Genomic DNA, 23,329 nt, shown 5'->3' with positions numbered 1-23,329 from the left:
TCCCCGGCTCCCCTCGAGGCTGGGCTCCGTATGAAGTGGGGGACCGCCGAAAGTCAGGGAAACCTGCCTGCTGCTCACTTTGACCCTTCGGTGGTTTTGCCTGGAACAAATGCTTTCGATTTGTCAGGATGTAGGAGAGACTCTCACTGCAGAGAGGTTTGGAAGTGAAAGGTTTCAGTTTTTCATACCTTTAGGTTCTAGCCAGCTATACTCTGCTGGGCATGAGGAAATCGGAAGGCCCAATGGGATGAGTCTCCTTGGCACCTCTGTTGTGATCGGTCCTTTCAAACTGGGCGGGGGAACTCTTTTATACCCATCGAATTGCACAATCCTCTGATTTTCTGCCAACCCTATCTTCTCGTTTAATCTCCGCTTGTCAGTTCTAGCTATTCTGAGAGGTAGATATTTCCTCTGTGAGAAAGTAACAGATGCACCCCAGGCTTTCTCCAGATTTACAGAGACTCGATTGTCACCCTAGCTGTTGGCAGCCACTCCTCACTGACTTTTCACATTTCCCAAACTCGGTTTCTTTCGCATTAAGCGTGATCGAGACCACAAGATGACTTCATCCGTTTTCTCCTTGGGTTTCAAAGTAGTCACTCGGAGTTGGAGGCCCCTTCAGGCATGGCAGTTGAGCCTTGATCCTGAGACTTCAGGGCCAGAATCTGCCCAGAGCAATTGATTAAAGCATCAGTGGTTCACGCAAGGCCACTCATTTGCTCTCATCCCCACCTGAGGTGATCCACTGAGGCATGGAGCTCAACAGATGAACAGGCGGGCAGGGATGCAGGACATCACAAAGTCCGTGTGGGATCTTTGCCCCCATTTGCCGATTTGTATATTCCAAGCGCTTAGTACAGTGCTCTGCACATAGTAAGTGCTCAATAAATACTATTGAATTTGCCAGCTACTGGACCAGAACCCAGGTCTACTGATTCCCAGATACCAACAGCAGGTCTGGACTCAGGAAAATTGAATTCTTGTTGAATACTAAGTCAGCTTTGCAAATAGACTCTCTCCCACTAGCCCAGATGTTGAATTCACTTCTGCACTCCCTAGAGTCCCCCACGAGGGCTCGTTAGACTGCTAATAATAATTCTAATAATGGTATTTGTAAAGTGTTTAACATGTGCCAGGTACTGTACTAACTGCCGGGGTGGATACAAGCAGATCAGGTTGGATACAGTCCCTGTCCCACGTGGGGCTCACAGTCTCAATCCCCAGTTTACAGATGAGGTAATTGAGGCAGAGAAGTGAAGCGAATTGCTCAAGGGCACACAGCAGACCAGTGGCAGAGCTGGGATTAGAACCCATGATCTTTTGACTCCCAGGCCCATGCTCTATCCACTACGCCATGCTGCTCCATAATCATGATGATGCGATTTGTTTAATGCTTACTATGTGCCGAGCACTGTTCTAAGCGCTGGGGTAGATGGAAGGTAATCAGATTGTCCCACGTGAGGCTCATAGTCTTAACCCCCATTTTACCGATGCGGTAACTGAAGCACAGAGAAGTTACGTGACTTGTCCCAAGCCACACAGCTGAAATTGGCAGAGCTGGGATTGGAACCCATGACCTCTGACTCCCGCAAGCAGTGTTATATCCCCTGTTAGATTGCAAGCCCGTATCAGGGCCAGGATCATGCCTACTATTTCAATTGTACTTTACCAAGTTCCTACTATAATACTAATTGATAATAATTGGGTTTTGGGGATGGTGTCTTTTCATGCTTGTCTGTAAAATTTATAAGTAAAGCTGAAGCCTTAAGGAATGGAGCAAGTTATGGGGGGAGCATAGAGGAAAACAGATTGCTAGAGAATATCGGGCTTTATTAATTTTATCAGCCTCTTCAAAAGACTTCCCTGGGTCCAGCCTCTCCCCTCTCCAGGCTACACTTCACCCTCTTACCTGGCTCATTTTTTTAAAAAAAACATTATTTCGTACCCTCATCCCCCTCCTCAAAACCGTCTAATGGCTACCCATTCTTTTCTGCAACAACAGAAGCTCCAGTCCGTTGGCTTTAAGGCATTCAATCAGCTCTCTTACTTGTCCTCGCTCCTCTTTCAACCAACCTACTCACAATGCCTTGTCCCATCGCTCGCCGTCGACCATTTGCTCTTGTCTTTCCCCCTGTCTGACTCCCTCTCCATCACATCTAGCAGCCCTCCTAAAATTGGATTTTCTCCAGATTTTCCCTGATTGATCACTCTATCTCCCTGTACCTCTTTATTCCCCTATTACCGTTTCAGCCCTTTCACATCACCTAAGCACTCGGGGACTCCTCCTCCCACTTCACTCACCGTGGCACTTAAGCACTTTAAACTCTTTTGCTTCCCGCTACCTGGCAGATATTTTACTCTCCGTATCCCGTTAGATTGCAAGCCCCTCGCAGGGCCGGGATCATGCCTACTACTTTGATTGCATTTTGCCGAGTTACTATTATAATAATAATTAATAACAGTTGTGGTAAGTGCTTCCTCTGGGCCAAGCACTGTTCTAAGCACCGGCGTAGATAAAAGATTAAAAGGTTGAACCGTCCCTGTTCTACATTTAACTCACAGTCTTAATCCCCATTTTACAGATGAGGTGACTGAGGCACAGAGAGGTTAAGTGACTTGCCCAAGTTCTCACGGCCGTCAAGTGGCAGAGCTGGGAATAGAAGCCGGGCCCTTCTGATTTCCAGACCTATGTTCTATTCACTAGGCCCCACTGTTTCTCTAGTATAGTATTCACCATAGAGTAAGCACTCACTGAGTATATTTGATTAAAAGAGTGATTGACAATGGGAACCAAATCTGAGCTTTCTCCCCTCCCCTGAAGCAACAAATAATTGTGGCATTTCTTAAGCGCTTACTATATGTCAGGCACTGTTCTGAGCGCTGGGATGGATGCAAGCAAACTGGGTTGGACAGTCCCTGTTCCATGTGGGCCTCACAGTCTCAATCCCCATTTTACAGATGAGGTAACTGAAGACCAGAGAAGTGAAGTGACTTGCCCAAGGTCACACAGCAGACAAGCGGCAGAGCTGGAATTAGAACCCATGACCTTCTGACTGTCAGGCCCATGCACCCCTCTTTTCACTCTGCTCCCTTTCCCCTCCACTCCCCCACACTCTGCTTTTCCCCTTCCCCTCCACTCAACACTGTGCTCATTTGTATATGTGATTTATTACCCTATTTATTTTGTTAAGGAGGTGTATATCTCCTTGTTTCTATGTATCTTGATGATGATTTTTTTTTGTTCTGTTTTATTCTGTTTTGCTTTGCTGTCTGTCTCCCCCATTTAGCCTGCCAATCAATGGGCAGGGATTGTTTCTACCTGTTGCCGAATTGTACATTCCAAGCGCTTAGTACAGTGCTCTGCACATAGTAAGCTCTCAATAAATACTATTGAATGAATGAATGAATAAATACTAAATGAACCCCACTGCACCATTAATAATAATAATGATGCCATTTGTTAAGCGCTTACTATGTGCCAAACACTGTTCTAAGCACTGGTGGGTGGTGGGGGAGGTACAAGGTAGTCAGGTTGTCCCACATGGGGCTCACAGTCTTAATCCCCATTTTACAGATGAGGCCCAGAAAAGTGAAGTGACTTGCCCAAAGTCACACAGCTGGCATTTGGCGGAGTCGGGATTAGAACCCATGAGCTCTGACTCCCAAGCCCGGGCTCTTCCCACTGGGCAACACTGCTTCTCGTGTAGTGGGCAAGTTTAGTAGTAGAGGAATAAACTAGAAGTAGCATGGTGTTCATCCCGGTTTAGGCTTCAGTCCGGCCCCAGATGGTCTGCCCCTAGTCTGGTATGGATAAGACTCCTGACGTCTTTCTTTCTGGTATTTTAATTTTAACCACCCAGCTTCCCTTGGCTTTGGCTCCTGTCGTCGAGTTTCACGGCTTGGAAGGGGTGCCCACATTTGCATGGGTGGGTGCAAAAGAGAACCAGGGGTTCCTCTGGTGTACTGTTCCAGCTTCGGGCAGACTTCTGAAATGTGTTCAATCAATCATCAATAAATCAACCACGTTTATTGAGCGCTTGCCGTATGCAGACACTGTACAAAATGCTTGGGAGAGAACGATATTGAGAACTGGTAGACATGTTCCCTGCCCCCAAGGATCTTACTGTTTAGAGAGGAAGACTTTAATATAAATAAATTATGGATTGTCTGTAAGTGTTGAGGGGGCTGAGGCTGAGGTGAATAATGAGTAATGAGTACAGAAGATAGAGGGAGAAGGGGAAATGAGGGCTTAGTTGGGGAAGGTCTCTTGGAGGAAATAAAGCCTTGCTTTAAGAAGCAGCGTGGTTTAGTAGAAAGAGCCCAGGCTTGGGAGTCAGAGATCGTGGGTTCTAATCCCGACTCTGCCAATTGTCAGCTGTATGACTTTGGGAAAGTCACTTCTCTTCTCTGGGCCTCAGTGACCTCATCTGTAGAAAGACTGTGAGCCCCACGTGGGACAACCTGATTACCTGGTATCTCTCCCGGCGCATAGAACAGTGCTCAGCACATGGTAAGAGCTTAACAAATGCCATCATCATCATCAATGTGGGGAGAGTGGCCATCTGTCAGATGTGAAAGGAGAGAGAGTTTGAGGCCAGGGGCAGGTTGTGGGAGAGGAGTGGGCAGTGAGATAGACAAAATGGAGGTACAGTGAGTAGGTTGGCCTTAGAGGAGTAAAGCGGGCAGTCTGGATTGTCGTAGGAAATCAGAGAGGCAAGACAGGAGGGGGCAAGGCTATTGTGTGCTTTTAAGCCAGTGGTAAGCAGTTTCTGTCTGATATTGAGGTGGATGGGAAACCCCTGGAGGTTTTTGAGGAGTGGGGAAACTTGGATTGAATGATTCTGTGGGAAAATGATCTGGGCAGAAGTATGGACAGAAGTGGGAAGAGAGAGGAGGCAGGGAGATCAGTGCGGAGGCTGATGCGGTAATCAAGAGATATAGCTGTGTCTGCTGGGCGAACGTGGGCAAGTCACCTAACTTCTCTGTGCCTCCGTCACCTCAGCTGTCAAATGAAGATTAAGACCGTGAACCCCACGGGCGACACGGACTGAGTCCCACCTGATTATCTTGTCTCTACCAGGGCTTAGTAGAGTGCCTGCCTCATAATAAGCGCTTAACAAATAGCATGAAAAAAAAATCAGACGCAGTCCCTGTCCCAAGTGGGGCTGACAATTTAGAGGTGGCCACGTGATAAATCCTATAGTACCGGGAGTTCCCACTGGCTGCTTTGCAAACGTATGATCTTACACTGGGCATGCTCTGGCCACAGAACAGGGTGATATCATTCAGTTGGTTGTCTGCATGCTTGCACAGAGTATTTCAATGATATTGTATGGAAGAGAAGGAAAGATAGAATTTTTCCCTGCCTCAGAAGACAAACCGTTGGAAGCCAACTGTGGTAGCCATACGGCTGGGCCGGGAGTCGGGGTGGGGATGGGAAAGGAACGATTTTCCCAGGAATCTTGCTGCTTTCACAGACGAGTGGCAGAGCTGGGATAGGTAGACGCTTACAGCACCAAGCTCGCTGCAGGCTGAGAATAGGGGAGGAGGCTTAATTCCAATGGCTGAACTGTAATGTGAGGAAAGACCGTCCGCTAAGGGAACGTGGAGCTTCCCACCCTGAATTCACCACCTGGTACAACCAGTGGTCAACCTTGAATGGGAGTAAACAAATTCTAAACAGCAGCACGGCATAGTGGATAGAGCACGGGAGTCAGAAGGTCATGGATTCTCATCCTGGCTCTGCTACTTGTCCACTGTGTGACCTTGGACAAGTCACTTCACTTCTCTGGGCCTTAGTGACCTCATCTGGAAAATGAGGATTGAGACTGTGAGCCCATGTAGGACAGGGACTGTGTCCAACCTGATTTGCTTATGTCCAACCCAGCGCTTAGTACAACACATAGTCAACGCTTAACAAATACCACAATTTGTGAGTTGATTAGGTGAGATGAAGATTTTCCTGCCTCCATTTACTGGAGCTGGAGAACGGAGTGGGAACATGAACATCTGAGACAGTTGGGTTTCTGCTGGCAGCTCCCCTGCCTTTCCAACTCCACATCAAACATACAATCCTTACCACTGACTTTAGAGCTCTCCCCATCTACCTTACCTCTGTGATTTCCTACTACATCCTAGCCCACACACTTCCCTCCTCTAATGCCAACCTACTCACGGTACCTCTATCTTGTCAATCTCACTGCCGACCCCTCACCCACATCTTGCTCCCTTTTTCATATCCAACAGGTGAACACTTTCCCCACCTCAAAGCCTTATTAAAAGCCCATCTACTCAAGGGGCCTTCCCTGACCAGCCCTAATTTCCTCTTCTCCCACTCCCTTCTGATTACCCTTGCACTTGAATATGTACCCTGTATTCTCCCCACCCTCAGCCCCACAGAACTTATATACATATCCATAATTATTTTCATTATTTTAAATATCTGCCTCCCTCTCTAGACTAGACAGTGCTCTGCACACAGTAGTGCTCAATAAATATGATTGAATGCATGAATGAATGCAATAGTTGGGTTTAAAGTCCTGGATAAAGCGTTAATATGTTTTTTGAAAGTACAGACACAAAGAAGACCGATGAGTTGGAAAAAATGAATTTATTACACCCCAAACAATTGAAGAAAAATTGTAGGAACTAAGATCAGAGATGCATGTAAACAAATAGGCTCGTTTGTTCACAAGTATTTGTGCTTCTCATTTGCATATTGCATTTACACTTAACTATCCCATTAGTTAATTAGCTTTGGCATCCCTCAAGGGAAACTGCAAATTGTGAAATCATTCATTCATTCACTCGAATTTATTAAGTGCTTACTGTGTGCAAAGCATTATACCAAGTTTGGGAGAGTATAATATAACAAACAGAAATATTCCTTGTCAACGTGCCTTTATTTAGCCTTTCTCCTTTTTTTTTCCGTTTGAGTTTTACGCACTGCTTAGAAGGACTCTGGGGGTAGAGCACCACTCAGCTGGTGGTGGCTACAGCTCATTCACGCCCTCTGAAAAAGTGGAAGAGGAAAAGGAGTCTAAAAGAAACAACCCTCCACCCTTTCCATGGAGCTCACCGGAAAACACGGATGGGACTAGGTAGATAGCGATTTGCTTGAAATGCAAAAATATTGTTTGCTACCTGATTTCAGGGAAACGTAAAATTGGGAATTCGCCTTTCATCTGACTTTAATCCCTTGAATCAGTAAAAAGCTGGGATAGGGATATGTTCTCTCACACGCAGTGAATTTCTTTACCGAACTGAATTCTTTCCTAAGAAAGAGCTGTTAAAACATGGTAATTTCTTTTTAGGTTCCTGGAATGCTAACAGGGATCTTGGGGAGGAATGAGCTGATGTGCAGATGGGATCTTAGTACGTAGGGCGTTGAGACTTTGGGACTCCGGTCCATTTCATACTGTTCCCTTCAGAAGAATCAGTCAGAGGCGTTCCCTGAGCTGAAAATAATTGCTCCCCCTAGTAAAGGGCTAACGACAATAATATGCTCCAAGCATAATGGCAGGTGATTGTGTGAATCAGGAATGTCATTGGACAGAATTTACTTAATAATTTGTTAACTAGAACTGCATCACAGTGGCACTTTCTTGGAGAATCTCTTCAAAATGAGGCAAAAGATCAATTTCTGTGCCTGAGTTTCACACATTCTGAATTAAATAGGTGAGGTTAAGGGTAGGTTAAATGTAGAATTTCTGGACTGTGGATAAATTAGTGGATTAACTAGTGAAGGATTTGGAATTTTAAGACTATAACAAGGACATTAGTTTTGCAATTATCTCAAGGAAAGAATCTTCACCGCTTTCTTTATTCTCTGCGCTTAGGACAATGCTTGATACATAGTAAGCAATTACCAAATACCATCATTCTAATCCATTTCCTTAAATGAAACCAATATACAGAATTCATTTTCAGAGGTGAAAAACCTTCCGCTTTTGATTTAAAGCTGATATATATGAGTAGAGGAGAGAAACCAATAGGATGGAGGGTCACTCTCGATCCGTACCCTTAAGGACGCCTTTCTGAATCTTTACCGGCCCCACAATTTTGAAATCCTTCTCTTTCTTAGAGCTTGTCTCTTCTTTTCTGTGACCTACACAGCCCTTGTAGCAGCGTGAAAAGTAATCTCCAGCCCGACACACCACAATCTTGCACTGCAGATAAACCACATCATAGTTGTTGAGGAAGTTGAAGGTGTTGAATTTGAACAGTGCAATGTTCTTGAGACGGGAGTTGAAATTAGTATAGGTATGGTCCTTGATGCACCTAGGGAGAAAAGACCCACATGTTAATAATGTTGGTATTTGTTAAGCGCTTACTATGTGCAGAGCACTGTTCTAAGCGCTGGGGTAGACACAGGGGAATCAGGTTGTCCCACGTGGGGCTCACAATCTTAATCCCCATTTTACAGATGAGGTAACTGAGGCACAGAGAAGTGAAGTGACTTTCCCACAGTCATGCAGCTGACAAGTGGCAGAGCCGGGATTCGAACCCATGACCTCTGACTCCAAAGCCCATGCTCTTTCCACTGAGCCACGCTGCTTCTCCTAAGTGTTATCAACCAACACTCTGAATCTCTACCGGCCCCACAATTTTGAAAAACTTCTCCTCTTTCTTGGAGCTTGTCAGCTTCGCCAGGTGACATCTGAACTGGAAGAGGGTTTCCAGGCCAAAAGTCAAACCCCTTTGGCTTCAACCTTGCCCAAGTGGCACTGCATTCATTCATTCATTCAATAGTATTTATTGAGCGCTTACTATGTGCAGAGCACTGTACTGAGCGCTTGGAATGTACACTTCAGCAACAGAGAGAGACAATCCCTGCCCATTGACGGGTGCAGGGGACTCAACTGAGCTGAGCCTTATTGAAGGGACACCGCCTCCAAGAGGCCTTCCCCGACTAAGCCCTCCTTTCCTCTTCTCCCACTCCCTTCTGCGTCGCCTTGACTCGCTCCCTTTAACCATCTCCCCTCCCAGCCCCACAACGCTATGTACATACCTCAAATTTTATTTATTCATAACAATGTCTTGTCTTCTCCTCTAGTCTGTAAGATCGCTGTGGGCAAGGAAAGTGTCTGCTATCTTCTTATATTGTACTCTACCAAGGGTTTAGTACAGTGCTCTGCACACAGTAAGCACTTATTGACTGATGGAATGACTGAGACAGAGCAAGCAGGGGTCATATCTGGCCTGGGTAAGTTCAGTGGGAATTGGGTACCGTGCATCATGGGGGAAGTAAACCTGCTTGGGGCACCGAAGCTCACCCACTGTTTCTCCTGGGAAACAAAAGTGTTAACATTGAGGTGCCCTTGGTTAGGGAGTTTCACCTTCCCCAGTGGACCATCATCTCCCCCAGATATAAACAGCAAACCGGATGGCATGCAAACAGCTGAGGTGTCTCAGACAATGCAGGAATGATGATCTGGTACCATTTGGAAACTGTGTAGATGCCCCACTGTGTAGGTGCCTGGCTGAGATTTAGATTAAACTGCCAAGCTAAGTGCCGACCTGTGGTCTCACCATGATTGAACATATGCAGTGGCAAAGATGGTGATTTTTAAGTTGAAAGAGAGTCATCTGAATGGTCATGCCAAGTGCATAAAACATACAAGCACACATTAAGCCCGTGCAGGAGACAGTGTGGGCGGGAAGGGGAGTGAGCCTCATTGCTAGGCTCTCTGGGTCGTGCTCAACGTGTACCAGGACTGTGATCCTGGGTGTGGGGCGGTGGTCTGCCTGGGGAGGCAGGCAATAAGCTCAACTCAATTCGCCCGCGCATGTCTCTGGCTGTCGGATAACCGGGGGAGGATTCGTCGGCGTCGGGAAATAATAATTTGATCTGCTCCCTGCCTATACTGAAACCTCAGGTGTGTGGAGCGGCTGGGGGTGTTCTGGCTGACAGTGTAATCTTGTGTCTGTTCTGGGACAGACACCTTGCCCCAGATACAGAAACAGTTGTGGATTTCTGGCTGTGGTTAGTTCTGTATGTTGGAGAAAATACTCCGATTGAATTTCCTTTGGACTGTGCAGAATCTATCAGTCATTTATTGAGCACTTACTGTGTGCAGAGCAGTGTACTAAACACTTAGGAGAATACAACAGACACATTCCCTGCCCACAACGAGCTTACAGTCTAGAGGGAGAGACGGACATTCATATAAGTAAATTATGGATATATACGTAAGTGCTTTGGGGCTGAGGTGGGTGGAGAGGAGGTGAATAAAGAGAGCAAATCAAGGCAGTGCAGCAGGAAGTGAGAGAAAAGGAAATGAGGGTTTAGTCAGGGAAGGCCTCTTGGAGGAGATGTGCCTTCAATAAGATTTTGAAGAGGGGGAGAGTAATTGTGTGTCGTATACGAAGAGGGAGGGCGTTCCAGGCTAGAGGCAGGAAGAAGGTGAGAGGTTGGCAGTTAGATAGACAAGATCAAGGTACAGTGAGTAAGTTGGCATTAGAGGAGTGAAACATATGGGCTGGGTGTAGTAGGAGAGCAGCAAGGTGAGGTAGGTGGGGGCAAGGTAACTGAATGCTTTAAAGGAGTTTCTGTTGGGAGTGGAGGTGGATGGGCAACCAATGGAGGTTCTTGAGGAGTGGGAAACATAGACTGAATGTTTCTGTAGAAAAATGATCCAGGCATCAGAGTGAAGTATGGACTGGAGTGGGGAGAGACAGGAGGCAGGGAGGTCAGCAAGGTGGCTGATGCCGTAAATAAAGGCGGGATGGATAAGTGCTTGTATTAACACAGATCGTCCCCAAATTCTGTCAGGTTTGTCTCCACAACCTTTGGAGGATCTGTCCCTTCCTCTCCACCTCTGGTCGAGGCTCATGCCCTATCCTGGCTTGACTCTTGCACCGGCCTCCTCACTAGTTTCCCTGCCTCAATTGCTTCTCTTTCTAAACCATATTTCAACTCACTGGTGGCTTCATTTTTCTAAAACACGAACCACTCTTCAAAACCCCCAGTGCCCTTCCCTTCCTCTCTGCATCCCACAAAACCTTTTGAACATTGGTTGTAAGGCCCTTAATCAGCTCTCCCCTTTCTACCTATCCACTTTCTTCTCCCATTATACTGCTCCCGTTATACTGCTCTGCACACAGTAGACTCTCATTGCAGGGTTGGGTTGATGCGGATGTTGAAGGTGATGATGAAGAAGTGGATAGAACACAGGGCTGGGAGCCAGAGGACCTGGGTTCTAATTCTGTCACTTGCCTGCTTGTCTAAGTCACTTAACTTCACGGTGCCTCCATTTCCTCAACTGCAAAATGGGGATTTACTCCCTGTTTTTCTTCATACTTGACTGTTAGCCCCCTGTGGGCCAGAGACTCTGTCCCTCCTGATTATCTCGTAAACAGGATACAATGAATTGTATCCCCAGGGCCCCAACTCTCATTGTCTGTATCCCCCCTACACTGTAGGTTTGTTGTGGGCAGGGAATGTGTCTACCAGATCTGCTACACTGTACTCTCCCAGCACTTAGTACAGTGCTCTGCACACAGTAAGTGCTCAATAAATACAACTGATTGATTGAAAAACCCAGGCCAGATCCTGTTGGAGAAGCCAGCACCATCCTGAATGGAGAATCTTGAACCACCAAGCTACAGGAAGGATAGCATTTGGTCTCCTAATATTCTGACAGCCATTTGGCACCCTACTGGCTTGAAAGAAGGGGAACGCTTTATGCATTCCTGAGCCCTCCTTTTAAAAAGCATGTACGCTTCAGGAGATTCTTTCCCTTTTTTCATTCTTAATAGTCACACATTTTTCTTACCCTTCCTGGATTAAGTAATATTTCACAGTTGTAAAATCCGTGGCATCTGGAGAGACGAGACACGTGTCCACAGATATGACCAGGTTTGGATCAGGAGTGTGGAGGGTGGCTTGGAGGAAAACATCTTTCCTTCGGCCAGCATAGTAGTGGGTCTGGCTCCCGGGACCCCAGAAAGCTGGCGATTCAAAGAAGGAGATGGACACGTCATAGTCTGTGGGCCCAATCTGCTGGTTTCTCCCCCGACCGTCGACCTGTAATGCTGCTTCCATCACAGATGTCTGGTCCACGTGGCAAGTGAGGTGCAGTTGTGGAACCTTTTGCCTTAAGATCATCTGACTGGGTTGGATCCTGTTTTTGATGGAGTTGGAATAGCTGGTCAAGCCTTTTCTTTCCTGGTAAAAGAAGAGACACAAGTGAAATTAAAGTGAAATTAGTTTTGATGAAGGATGCTATACTTCTCTCAGGTAGATTTGAAGGAGAAAGACTTAAAAAGGCAGGGAAAGTTGCTAGTTTAACAGGAGACTCAGCTTTGGAGTGTAAGCTCCCTGTGGGCAGGGGTTATGTGTAATGATAATAATAATAATATTTGTCAAGCACGTACTGTATACCAAGCACTGCGCTAAAGGCTGGGGTAGAGACCAGAAAAACCGGTCCAATGTGGGACTCACAGTCTTAGTAGGAAGAACAGGTACTGAATTCCCATTTTGCAGATGAGGGAACTAGTCACACAGCAGACTGGTGGTAGAACCGGGATTAGAACCCGGTTCCTCTGACTCCTAGGCCCATGCTCTTTCCATTAGGCCGCGCTGCTTTCACGCTCGATAACTGCATCCGAAGGAGAAATATAAGAGCAAGGGCCAGTGCTGCCCGAGTTGCTTTCTGGAGAGGTCACATGCCTTCACACGCCTGCCAAGGTTTCCCACCAGGCATGGTTTGGTGGATGGGTGGCTGGTCGATGCCTAAAGTCTAGACTACATGAGGGCAGAGGGAGAGAGGTAAAGTTGGTAATGTTGGGAGTGGTCGATTCTCCTATGAATCAGAGATTTAATGAGCCAGCCAGCCAGAGGGAAGGAAGAGGGCAGATGAACACAACATGGCAGCTGCTCTTCATGGAGTGGAAACTGAGCCTTCATATTGCCAGCTGACCAGTCTTCTTCATTAGTAGTCAGCATGGATTGTTGACGATCAAGATATTGATTCTCTGGCAGTTGCCCCCTTTTTTTTCCACTTAGGGTTCTTCATTCTAAATTTAGAACATCATTCAGTTTTGTTTACTGATGCTGGAATAGCTACACTTTAGGTTTGTGGCTAGCCTTCCATGACAAATGAAAGCCTTCCAGGCAACCTTTGTTCTTTGGGTTCTTCCAGCTTTGATTCCATCCCTCCTGCCCCTTCCTCTAATTGGTTCCCCCCCCCCCCCCCCCCCCCCCGGCAGGATCTGATTAGTGGAAAAATCGGCCAGTTGAGTGCTCACTTCATCCCTTCCTCTGATTAGTCCCTGTGTTCTTAATGGCCTCTGCTGATGGGTCACACCAGATGGAATCTGACTGGTGGGAAAATCTGCCTAAGAGCACACCAGGGCAAGGTTTTCTTCACCTAGAAAATAGGGGGTCAGTGGGTGGTCCTACCCACTGCGGCCTACCCACATCTTGCCCCGTCTTCTCTAACCGTGACAAAATTGAGCTTTAGGGCACTGGCCAAAGGAAATAGTCACTCAGTAAAGCCACCTTGAAAGCAGTTAATCTCAGGCAACTGGCCATACAAAAAGATGTCTGTCCTTAAAGTCAGATTAGCTTCACGGTACCTAATATTGGGTGATTAGACTGTAAACTCATCGATTAGATTGTAAACCCGTCAGTGGGCAGGGATTGTCTCTATCTGTTGCCAAATTGTACATTTCAAGCGCTTAGTTCAGTGCTGTGCACATAGTAAGCGCTCAAATACTACCGAATGAATGAATGAACGCAAGCCTGGGACCCGAGGTTATAGGAAGTGCCTGAGTGCTCTGCACATAGTAAGCACTCAATAAATACTCTTGAATGAATAAATACTATTGAATGAATAGCCAGAATTATACCTTTCAGTCTCACTATCAATGAATCAATTGAACAGAGGTATTTATTGAGCATTTACTAAGCACTCGGGAGAGTACAGTACAATAGCGTTGGTAGAAATGGAAAGATCATGAGCCTGGGAGTCAGAAGAACTGGGTTCTAATCCCAGCTCTGCCACTCGTCTGAGTGTGACTTCGGACAAGTCGCTTAACTTCTCTGTGCCTCAGTTCCCTCATCTGCAAATTGGCGATTAAGTCTGTGAGCCGTATGTGGGACTGGGACTGCGTCCAACCCGATTATCTTGTATCTACCCCAGCACTCAGCACAATGCCTGGCATATAGTAAACACTTAACAAATACCATTTAAAAAGAGACACATGGCACTGGATGGCTTGGGAGTCAGAGGTCATGGGTTCTAATCCCAGCTCTGCCACTTATCAGCTGTGTGACTTTGGATAAGTCACTTCACTTCTTTGTGCCTCAGTTACCTCATCTGTAAAATGGGGCTCAAGATCATGAGCCCCACGTGGGACAACCTCATTACCTTGCATCCCCCCCAACGCTTAGAACAGTGCATGGGCTTTGGAGTCAGGGCTCGTGAGTTCGAATCCCAGCTCTACCACTTGTCAGCTGTGTGACTGTGGGCAAGTCACTTAACTTCTCTGTGCCTCAGTTCCCTCATCTGTAAAATGGGGATTAAGACTGTGAGCCCCACGTGGGACAACCTGATTCCCCTATGTCTACCCCAGCGCTTAGAACAGTGCTCTGCACATAGTAAGCGCTCAACAAATGCCAACATTATTATTATTATTGCTTGGCACATAGTAAGTGCTTAACAAATGCCATTATTATTACTAGTCATTCTGGTATTTATTAAGCTATGTGTTAAACACTGTGCTAAAGGTGAGGGTAGATACAATCCAATTAGAATCACAGTCCCTGACCCACCTGGGGCTCTCAGCCTAACGGGGAGGAAGAAGAGGTATTTATTTTCCATTTTACAGGTGAAGAAACTGAGGCACAGAGACATTGAGGGACTTGTCCAAAGTCCCACAGCAGGCAAGTTGAAGAGCCTTGACTAGAAGCCCTGTCTTCTGACTCCCAGTACTGGGCTGTTTACACGAGGCCAAGATGCTTCTCTACTAGGGCATACTGCTTCCCTGCTGATCTTTAGATCTCAAAGTACTCTATAACCTGCATCTCTACTCTTCAGTGATGACCGATTGGTGGAAAGAACACATTCCTATTATCCAAAAGGAAGCAAAATCCTTATGAAGATAAAATATTCTCCCAAGTGGCTTGGGAGTCAGAGGTTGTGGGTTCTAATCCTGGCTCCGCCGCTTGTCAGCTGTGTGACCTTGGGCAAGTCACTTAACTTCTCTGTGCCTCAGTTCCCTCATCTGTAAAATGGGGATGAAGACTGTGAGCCCTACGTGGGACAACCTGATTACCTATGTCTACCCCAGCACTTAGAACAGTGCTTGGCACACAGTAAGCACTTAAAAAATACCAACATTATTATTATTTTTACTATAGTGCTCTGTATATAGTAGACCCCACAGAAGATGCTTGAATAAAAATAGCGAATGACTTGTCCAATGCAGGCCATAACCTAGTTTTTTTTTAATCCTTTCCTCCTCCATCACATCTTTTTTTTTTTTTTTAAATATGGAGAAATTCTTTATTTTGCCAAACTTCAGCAAATGTCCTGTTTGGGTCAGATACCCTAATCTGACTGCTCTGGTTTTATAATTCCTCACCTGTTTTACAGTGCCACAGTGACCATAGGGTATGTTGAAAACCACGTAGTTCTTTGTAACCTTGGGCCTACACGATGCGTCATTCAAATGGACATTCCACGAGGAGTATCCCAGCTTTCGGAGGTAGCCTCTGTCGATGATGGCGCGGATGCCGGTAGGCAGGCAAGAGAGCTGGGCTGGAGGAAGCGAAAGAGGTGGGAAGGGAGATGAGATGTGAAGAAATTCACGTCGGATGGAGTTCAGAAGTCTTAAACTTAGTCTACTGATCGTGAGTCTTTCGAGGGACGGGGCCTGTGTCCAACTCCCACTTAAATCCTCTTTCCTAGTGCTTAGTAGAATGCTCTGCACTCTGAAAGGACTTAAGAAATACGATTACTGCTATTGCTCTTGGAAGATTGCAGAAGTGCAAGATGAGAGCAAAGCTCAAAACAAATCCTGGTAAATCCCTGGGAAGGCTAATTTATATTCTTCTCCAGTGGGAGGGATGGAAGAGGCTATTGATTATAATAATTATGGCATTTGTTAAGAACTTACTATAAACCAGGCACTGTACTGGCATTTGACTACTTCTCTACCTTCACTCCACTTTCTCTCAAAAGACATGGGACCTATAGATAATAATAGTAATAATAATAATAATAGCTATAATAGTGGTATTTAAGTACTCTCTCTGTGTCAAGCACAGTTCAAAGTGTTGGGGTAGATATAAGATAATCAGGTCAGACACAGTCCCTGTCCCACATGGGGCTCATAGTCTGAGTCAGAAGGGGAACATATATTGGATTCCCAATTTGCAGATGAGGAAACTGAGTCACAGAGGAGTTAAGTGACCTTACCAACATCACATAGCTGGCAGTGTAAATGTTCAGAGTTGCAAATCCACTAGGAGTCACAGTTACTTCAAACAGTCCATCTCCTGTATCCTGAGAGGGATTTCAGATTTAAAAAACCCACAAGGCCTTTTTCCTGAAATAGTTTCTAGCTTGTGTGGCCCCCTCCCTCTTCCCATCCCTCTTCTAGGCTTTGGGGTTACAGTGTAAAGATTATCTCTGTTTCTCTGCCATTTATCCTCTTTAGGACTATCTATCACCCCTTTGGTTGCTCCCCCCCACTGATGGCCACAAAAGCTTGGACGGAAACAACATTTACCATTTCCTTTGGGTAAGTCTGAGTCAGCTGCAACTGTTGATGAGAAAAAGATAAAAGAGAAATATTTCCTTCACCATTAGAACAGGGAGCAAATCTGGGCACCAAATTGTCAGGTGATGGTTAAAATAGGAAAATCGGAAATTGGGCCTCTATATCGTGTATTTTGGCTTGCATGATATTGGAAATCCTGAAGTAGGGACTTAGAATTCATTCTCAACACACAATTGGAGTCTAGAATGTTCTATAGTGAAAAAACCACTCCGTCCTGGTTTTCATTTGAAACTGCATCCTATATTCGGCATTTTGAAGAGCAAGAACTACCTACTGTAAAAAGGATTAAGCCAAATTGATTGCAAGCAGGACTCCCTTATGGGGTACATAGGCCTTCCATTGGGATGATAACCCACAGAGCTTGTGTCACTTGGATTTACAAATAGAAAAATCCCCTAACCCATAAGCCAAAAACGAAACATGAATTACCGTTGAGAGTGAATGATCCAGATGTCTTTGAATGGGCTGAAAAGGCAGCAGATCATTATTAACATTATCATAATGATGAGTATGGCATTTACTGATGAAAGATAAACCACACTTTAGAGAAACCATAATTGACTCAGACACCGATTTATGATACATTCAGTTTCCCTATAACACCAGGGTTACATTCTCGATGAATCCTTCATTAAAGAAAACTCTCCAATGCAGCTGCTTGCATGCACACAACTCTTCTTATGTACATATCTGTACATATGTAATATACATTTATACATATAATTTATGTATATTTATGTCAGTCTCCCCCTCTAGACTGTAAGCTTGTTGTGGGCTGGGAATGTCTTATATTGTTGTACTCTCCCAAGCGCTTAGTACAGTGCTCTGCACACAGTAAGCCCTCAATAAATATGATTGATTGATCTTTGTCAGAAATTATACGGCCTTCTGTACAGACGGATGTGCTTCTTATCTTCCCAAACCCTCTACTCTCCCAGACTTGGCCATCTCCGTAGACAACACCATCACTTTCCCTGTCTCACAAGCCTTGGCATTATCCTCGACTCCTCTCTCATTCAACCCTCATATTCAATTTGTCACCAAATTGCCTCCTTGCTGACCTCCCAGCCCCTTTTCGCTCCCCACCCCAGTTTATACTTCACTCTGCTTAGAGAAGCAGCGTGGCTTAGTGGCCAGAGCCCGGGCTTGGGAGTCAGAAGTCGTGGGTTATAATCCCCTCTCTGCCACTTGTCTGCTGTTGACCTTTTGGCAAGCACCTTAACTTCGCCATGCCTCAGTTACCTCAAATGGGGATGAAGACTGTGAGCCCCATGTGGGACAACCTGCTTACCTTGTATCTACCCCAGTGCTTAGAACAGTGCTTGAAGTATAGTAAGCACTTAACAAATACCATTATTATTATTATTCCTGGATCATCTTTCTACCAAAACATTCAGGACATGTTTCCCCACTCTTCAAGAAACTCTAGTGTTTGCCCATCCACCTCTGCATCAAACAATAACTCCTCATCATTGACTTCAAAGCTCTCAATCACTTTGCCCCCTCCTACCTCACTCTCCTACTACAACCCAGCCTGCACACATCGCTCCTTTAATGCTAACCTTCTCACTATTCCTCGATCCTGTCTACCTTACCCCCGACCCCTTGCCCACATCCTCCCTCTGGCCTGGAACGCCCTCCATCCTCAAATCCAACAGACGATTACTCGCCACCCCTTCAAAGCCTTATTGAAGGCACATCTCCTTCAAGAGGCCTTCCCTGACTATGCCCTACTTTCTTCTCCTATTCCTATGCCCTTCTGCATCGCTCTGACTTGCTCCTTTTAATGACTCCATTCCCAGCCCCACAGCACTTAGATACATATCTGTAATTTAGTTATTTTATATTAATATCTCTCTCTCTCTCTCTAGACTGTAAATTCATTGTGGACAGGGATGTGTCTGCTTTTTGTTGTGTTCTCCCAAGCGTTTAGTACAGTTTTTTGTGTAAGCGCTTAATAAATATGTTTGAATGAATGAGTGAAGTGCTTGAGAGAATTCAATACAGTGGTGCTGGTAGATACGTTCCCTGCGGCCGTGCATTGTCTCCTGATGCCAGCTTTCCAAATCCAAGGGGAGAATCCAAACAGAAAAGAGAGATAATGATTCTGACAAAAATCTTCTTTAGATTTGACCTTATTACTAGGAAGTTTCTAAGTTGTTTTCTGCAGTCACAGAAAGCACATCCACACATATCTAAAGGCAGTACCTCAGCTAAACCATTTCAAATAAATAGCAGGCCCTGAATCCACAATGGAGAACATAGAACTGGTGGGGCTGGCTGATGTAATGATGATAACGACCTGGATTTTTACATATCAACAACTTCCAGTCTTTATATTAACCAAGGCCTCTGTTTACTCCTAAACATATTCCTCTTCGCTCTCAAAGATCCAAGAACCTGCAAACAAGTAATTTAATCATGGCACCACTGGATTCAGCAGCTATTGCTGTTGTGAGGTTATCGACCTCACCCTCACCCACAACCCTTAAACTTCTCTGACCTACCATGTCACCTCAATCCCCTCCCTCCTTCAGCCCTTCTCTGTCCTCACTTCCCAGCACTCCCACCCACTACATCCGACTGCTCCCCATCCCTTTCACCACCCCAACCTTCCGACCCCATTCCTGTTATCCTGTTCCGGCACCACCCCTCATCCTCCCTCTCCGCTCCCCCTACGGGTGTCCTGCTGTTCACTCCCGTCCAACCCCTCCCCACACAGCCTCAGCTGAGCACGGCCCGTGGAGCCCCCGGCTCCATTATGGGGACGCTATGTTCCTGACCCAGTCACTGCTACTCCTTGCCATTACTGCAACCTGGCTCTCCCCAGATGACACTGTCTCCCCAGCTGCTCTCTCTCTCTAGAGGGGGCCTTATGTTCACCCACTCCCCCAGACTCACTGGGAAATAGAGAGAAGTCAGTTTCTTTCTTGCTCCCCAGTGCTGCTTTCACACCATCCCACTTTCTCCATCCCTCTCTTTCCCTTCCTTTGAAGACCCTATCATCTGTCTCCATCAACCACTAGTTGTGGTCATTTAGCGTCCTCCCAACCCCAAGGTCCCACCTCCAACTTCTTGTACCATTTTGATCCCCTTCTCACATTTCTTCTCTCTTTTCCCATTCCTACAGTGATCCTTGGGGACTTCAGTATCCACGTAGATATTCCCACTGACCCTTCTGCTGCCTGTTTTATATCACTCCTCGACTCCACTGACCTTCTGCTTCAACCCATCTCACCCACCTGGACACACAGTCTATGTCATTACCTCTGGTCGCTATATAATCTCTACCCTCACCAACTACATAATTCCTCTATCCGACCACAACCTCATCTGCCTTCTCTTCCTCGCAGCCCATCCCTGCAAATCTGCCTTGTTCCCCCACAGAGACCTCCATTCTTATGACACCATCCAATTTTCTCAAGACATCATGCCCCATTTAGTCTCCTTACTCAAACTACTTTTCCCTGATGATCAAACTGTCGTCTTCAACACTAATCATTACTGAATTCAATTCAATCGCTCCGCTACCCCTTTGACAATCTCGTACCACTAATTCAGAATCCTGGATCACCTCCACAGACCACTTCCTTCTCTCCTGTGCACTAGCCAAAGAGGGTTACTGGCAGAAATCCAGATATCAGCCCAACCTCATCCACCTCTCCTCTACCTGGAAAAATTATTTCCCATTCTTATTGACTCCCATGCCCATTGGCCTCACCAGTTGTTCTCGACATTTAACTCCTTCCTCAAACCCCCGTCTCCCTGCTTTCTGATCTCTTGTCCCTAATGGCCTGATGGCCTGAACATATACAAACATGCTCATGTCTCCACTATCTGTAAAAAACCTACTCTTGACGCCATGGCTCCCAGCAGTTATCACCCTATCTCCCTCCTACCATTCCTTTCCAAACTCCTTGAGTGACTTCTCTATACCATTTCCTCTCCTTCAATTCCCTCCTTGATTCCCTCCAATCTGTTTTCCACTGCCTTCACTCCACAAAAACTTCCCTCTCAAAGGTCACCAGTGATCTCCTTTTTTCCAAATTCAATGGCCTCTACTGCATCCTAATTCTCCCCGACCGCTCAGCTGCCTTCTGCACTGTCGACCACCCCCTTCTCCTGGAAACCTTATCCAACCTTGGCTTCAGTGACACTATCTTCTACTAATTCCCCTCCTATCTGGCTGCTCATTCTCCATCTCTTTCATGGACTCCTGCTCTTCCTCTGACCCCAGAAACTCTGGGAGTCTGTTAAGGTTCATTTCTGGGTTTTCTTCTATTCTCCATGTCCACTCACTCCCTTGGACTGCTCCCATGTCTTTAACTACCATCTGTATGCAGATGATTCCCAAATCTTCATCTCCAGCCCTGCTCTCTCTCCTTCTGTGGAGTCCCGCATTTACTCCTATCTTCAGGACATCTCTCCTTTCATGGCCCACCAACACCTTACACTTAACACATCCACTCCAGTCCATACTTCACTCTGCTGCCCAGATTATTTTTCTACAAAAATGTTCAGTCCCTCTTTCCCCATCCACTTCTGCATCAAACAGAAATCCCTCACCATTGGCTTTAAAGCACTTATTAATCTTGCTCTCGCCTCACTTTACCTCCCTGATTTCCTACTACAATCCAGCCCACACACTTTGCTCTTCCAAAATGCCAACCTAGTCACTTTGTTCTCAACTGTCTCGTGGCTGACCTCTCCTCCACATTCGGCTTCTGGACTGGAAGCCTTCCCTCTTCATACCTCATAGATAATCATTCTTCCTGCTTTGCCTTAAAAGCCTTATTGAAGACATATCTCCTCCAAGAGGCACTCCCTGATTAAGCCCTCATTCCCTCTTCTCCCACTCCCTTCTGCCTCCCACTGATTTGCTCCCTTTATTCACCCCTCCATCAATCCCTTGGCACTTATGTACATATTCATAATTTATATTAATATCTGTCTCCTCCTCTAGACTTGTAAGCTCGTTGCGGGCAGGGAATGTCACTGCTGTATTGTTGTGTTGTACTCTCCCAAGTTCTTAGTACAGTGCATTGCACACAGTATGTGCTCAATAAATACAATTGATTGACATTGAAATAGAAAAGAATAGAAGCCCTAGAACAACCAGATAATTCTTCAGAGGTTAAAAAAACTTACTTGTTACAGGAGACACTTCTGTATGAGTGGAAATACCTGAGAAACAAAATGATACTAATAAGTTTCCTTTTTTTTGTGCTCTCCACATCTATTTAGAAAGAAACACAGAAAAAGACAAAAAGGCAACATCCCTGGATTTTACTATGAGCTATTATGCTCCTAACCTTTGAAGGATAATTTAAGGATCAAATCATCTAGTTGAAGAGAAAGTGCTTAAGGAAATAAATGTGCTGCAAAAATTCAAGGAACTAGTACTATTAAATGGAATAATGTATTTCATATAACATTAATCTGAGCAATTAATATTCTATTATATTTGTGTTATAAAACATCAAAAGGTGGAATATTACCAGGTGAAGAAGTTTCAACCTCTTCTGACATTGAATCTGTACCTAGAGAAATGTAAAAATGTGTTATAAAACATCAAAAGGTGGAATATTACCAGGTGAAGAAGTTTCAACCTCTTCTGACATTGAATCTGTACCTAGAGAAATGTAAAAATCAGATTTGGATGTTATCTATAGTGAAATAGATGATTAAGGTCCAGTGAGGTTCGTATTTTAATTGAACCATTCATTAAATATATTGACTTTCAAATAAACTAGGAAAGTCATTCACTACTATCTCCAGTTATACCACTAAATCTAGGTCACGCGAAGGGTCAAAAGATAAACAGAGAGGGAAAATTGGGCTTTTTTATATGTTGGGAAAATAAATAATAATGTTGATATTTGTTAAGCGCTTACTATGTGCCGAGCACTGTTCTAAGCGCTGGGGTAGACACAGGGGAATCAGGTTGTCCCACGTGGGGCTCACAGTCTTAATCTCCATTTTACAGATGAGGTAACTGAGGCACAGAGAAGTTAAGTGAATGGATTATGCAGGACAGTAAAATGAGCTCTGGGTCAGGGGAAATAAAAGTCATTTGCTCATGGATTTGGGCATTTGTTTCTTTTCTCAGGACAGTGGAAGATGGCTTCAAGCAGGTACTCTTCTGTAGCCAAAGGAGTTTTGAAAGCATCCTGATCAATTACAGCAGGCAATACTGGGAGAGGCTCTCCTCCCTTATTTTTAACATCAGCACTACCTGATGGTTAACATCTTTAACATCTGATGTTAACATTTTAACATCTAGAGATTGACAGGTAAAAAGCAGTTCTAGGATTGATCTTCAGAACCAGCCTTAAATCTCACCCCAAAGTCTTTAATTAGACAGGAATTTCTAAGCTCCTCCCATAGACTATGTCCCATACGGACAGGGGCTGTGTTTAACCTAATTATCTTATGTCTACCTAAGTGCTCAACAAATAACATCATTATCCCCTCTAGAATGTTTACTCTTCTCTAGACAGTAAGCTCCTTGTGGGCATGGAACGCGTCCATCAACTTT

General features: G+C 45.3%; 1 protein-coding gene across 1 annotated transcript; it reads right to left on the bottom strand.

Annotated features, from left to right (window-relative positions):
* Positions 1–6,617: 6,617 nt before the first annotated feature.
* LOC114817368 (deleted in malignant brain tumors 1 protein-like) lies at positions 6,618–23,062 on the bottom strand. The gene is made up of 7 exons (XM_039914359.1): positions 23,027–23,062; positions 21,940–22,027; positions 17,221–17,256; positions 16,741–16,773; positions 15,592–15,767; positions 11,778–12,169; positions 6,618–8,280 (listed from the first exon to the last, which is right to left on the bottom strand). Exons 1-7 carry the CDS (start codon positions 23,060–23,062, stop codon positions 8,004–8,006), a joined length of 1,038 nt encoding a protein of 345 aa, XP_039770293.1. The 3' UTR covers positions 6,618–8,003.
* Positions 23,063–23,329: the final 267 nt, after the last annotated feature.

The sequence above is a fragment of the Ornithorhynchus anatinus genome, chromosome 16 (genome assembly GCF_004115215.2).
Source record: "Ornithorhynchus anatinus isolate Pmale09 chromosome 16, mOrnAna1.pri.v4, whole genome shotgun sequence".
Taxonomy (NCBI): domain Eukaryota; kingdom Metazoa; phylum Chordata; class Mammalia; order Monotremata; family Ornithorhynchidae; genus Ornithorhynchus; species Ornithorhynchus anatinus.
The sequence above is the reverse complement of the archived record's forward strand: the minus strand, read 5'-3'. Positions and strand labels throughout refer to the sequence as shown.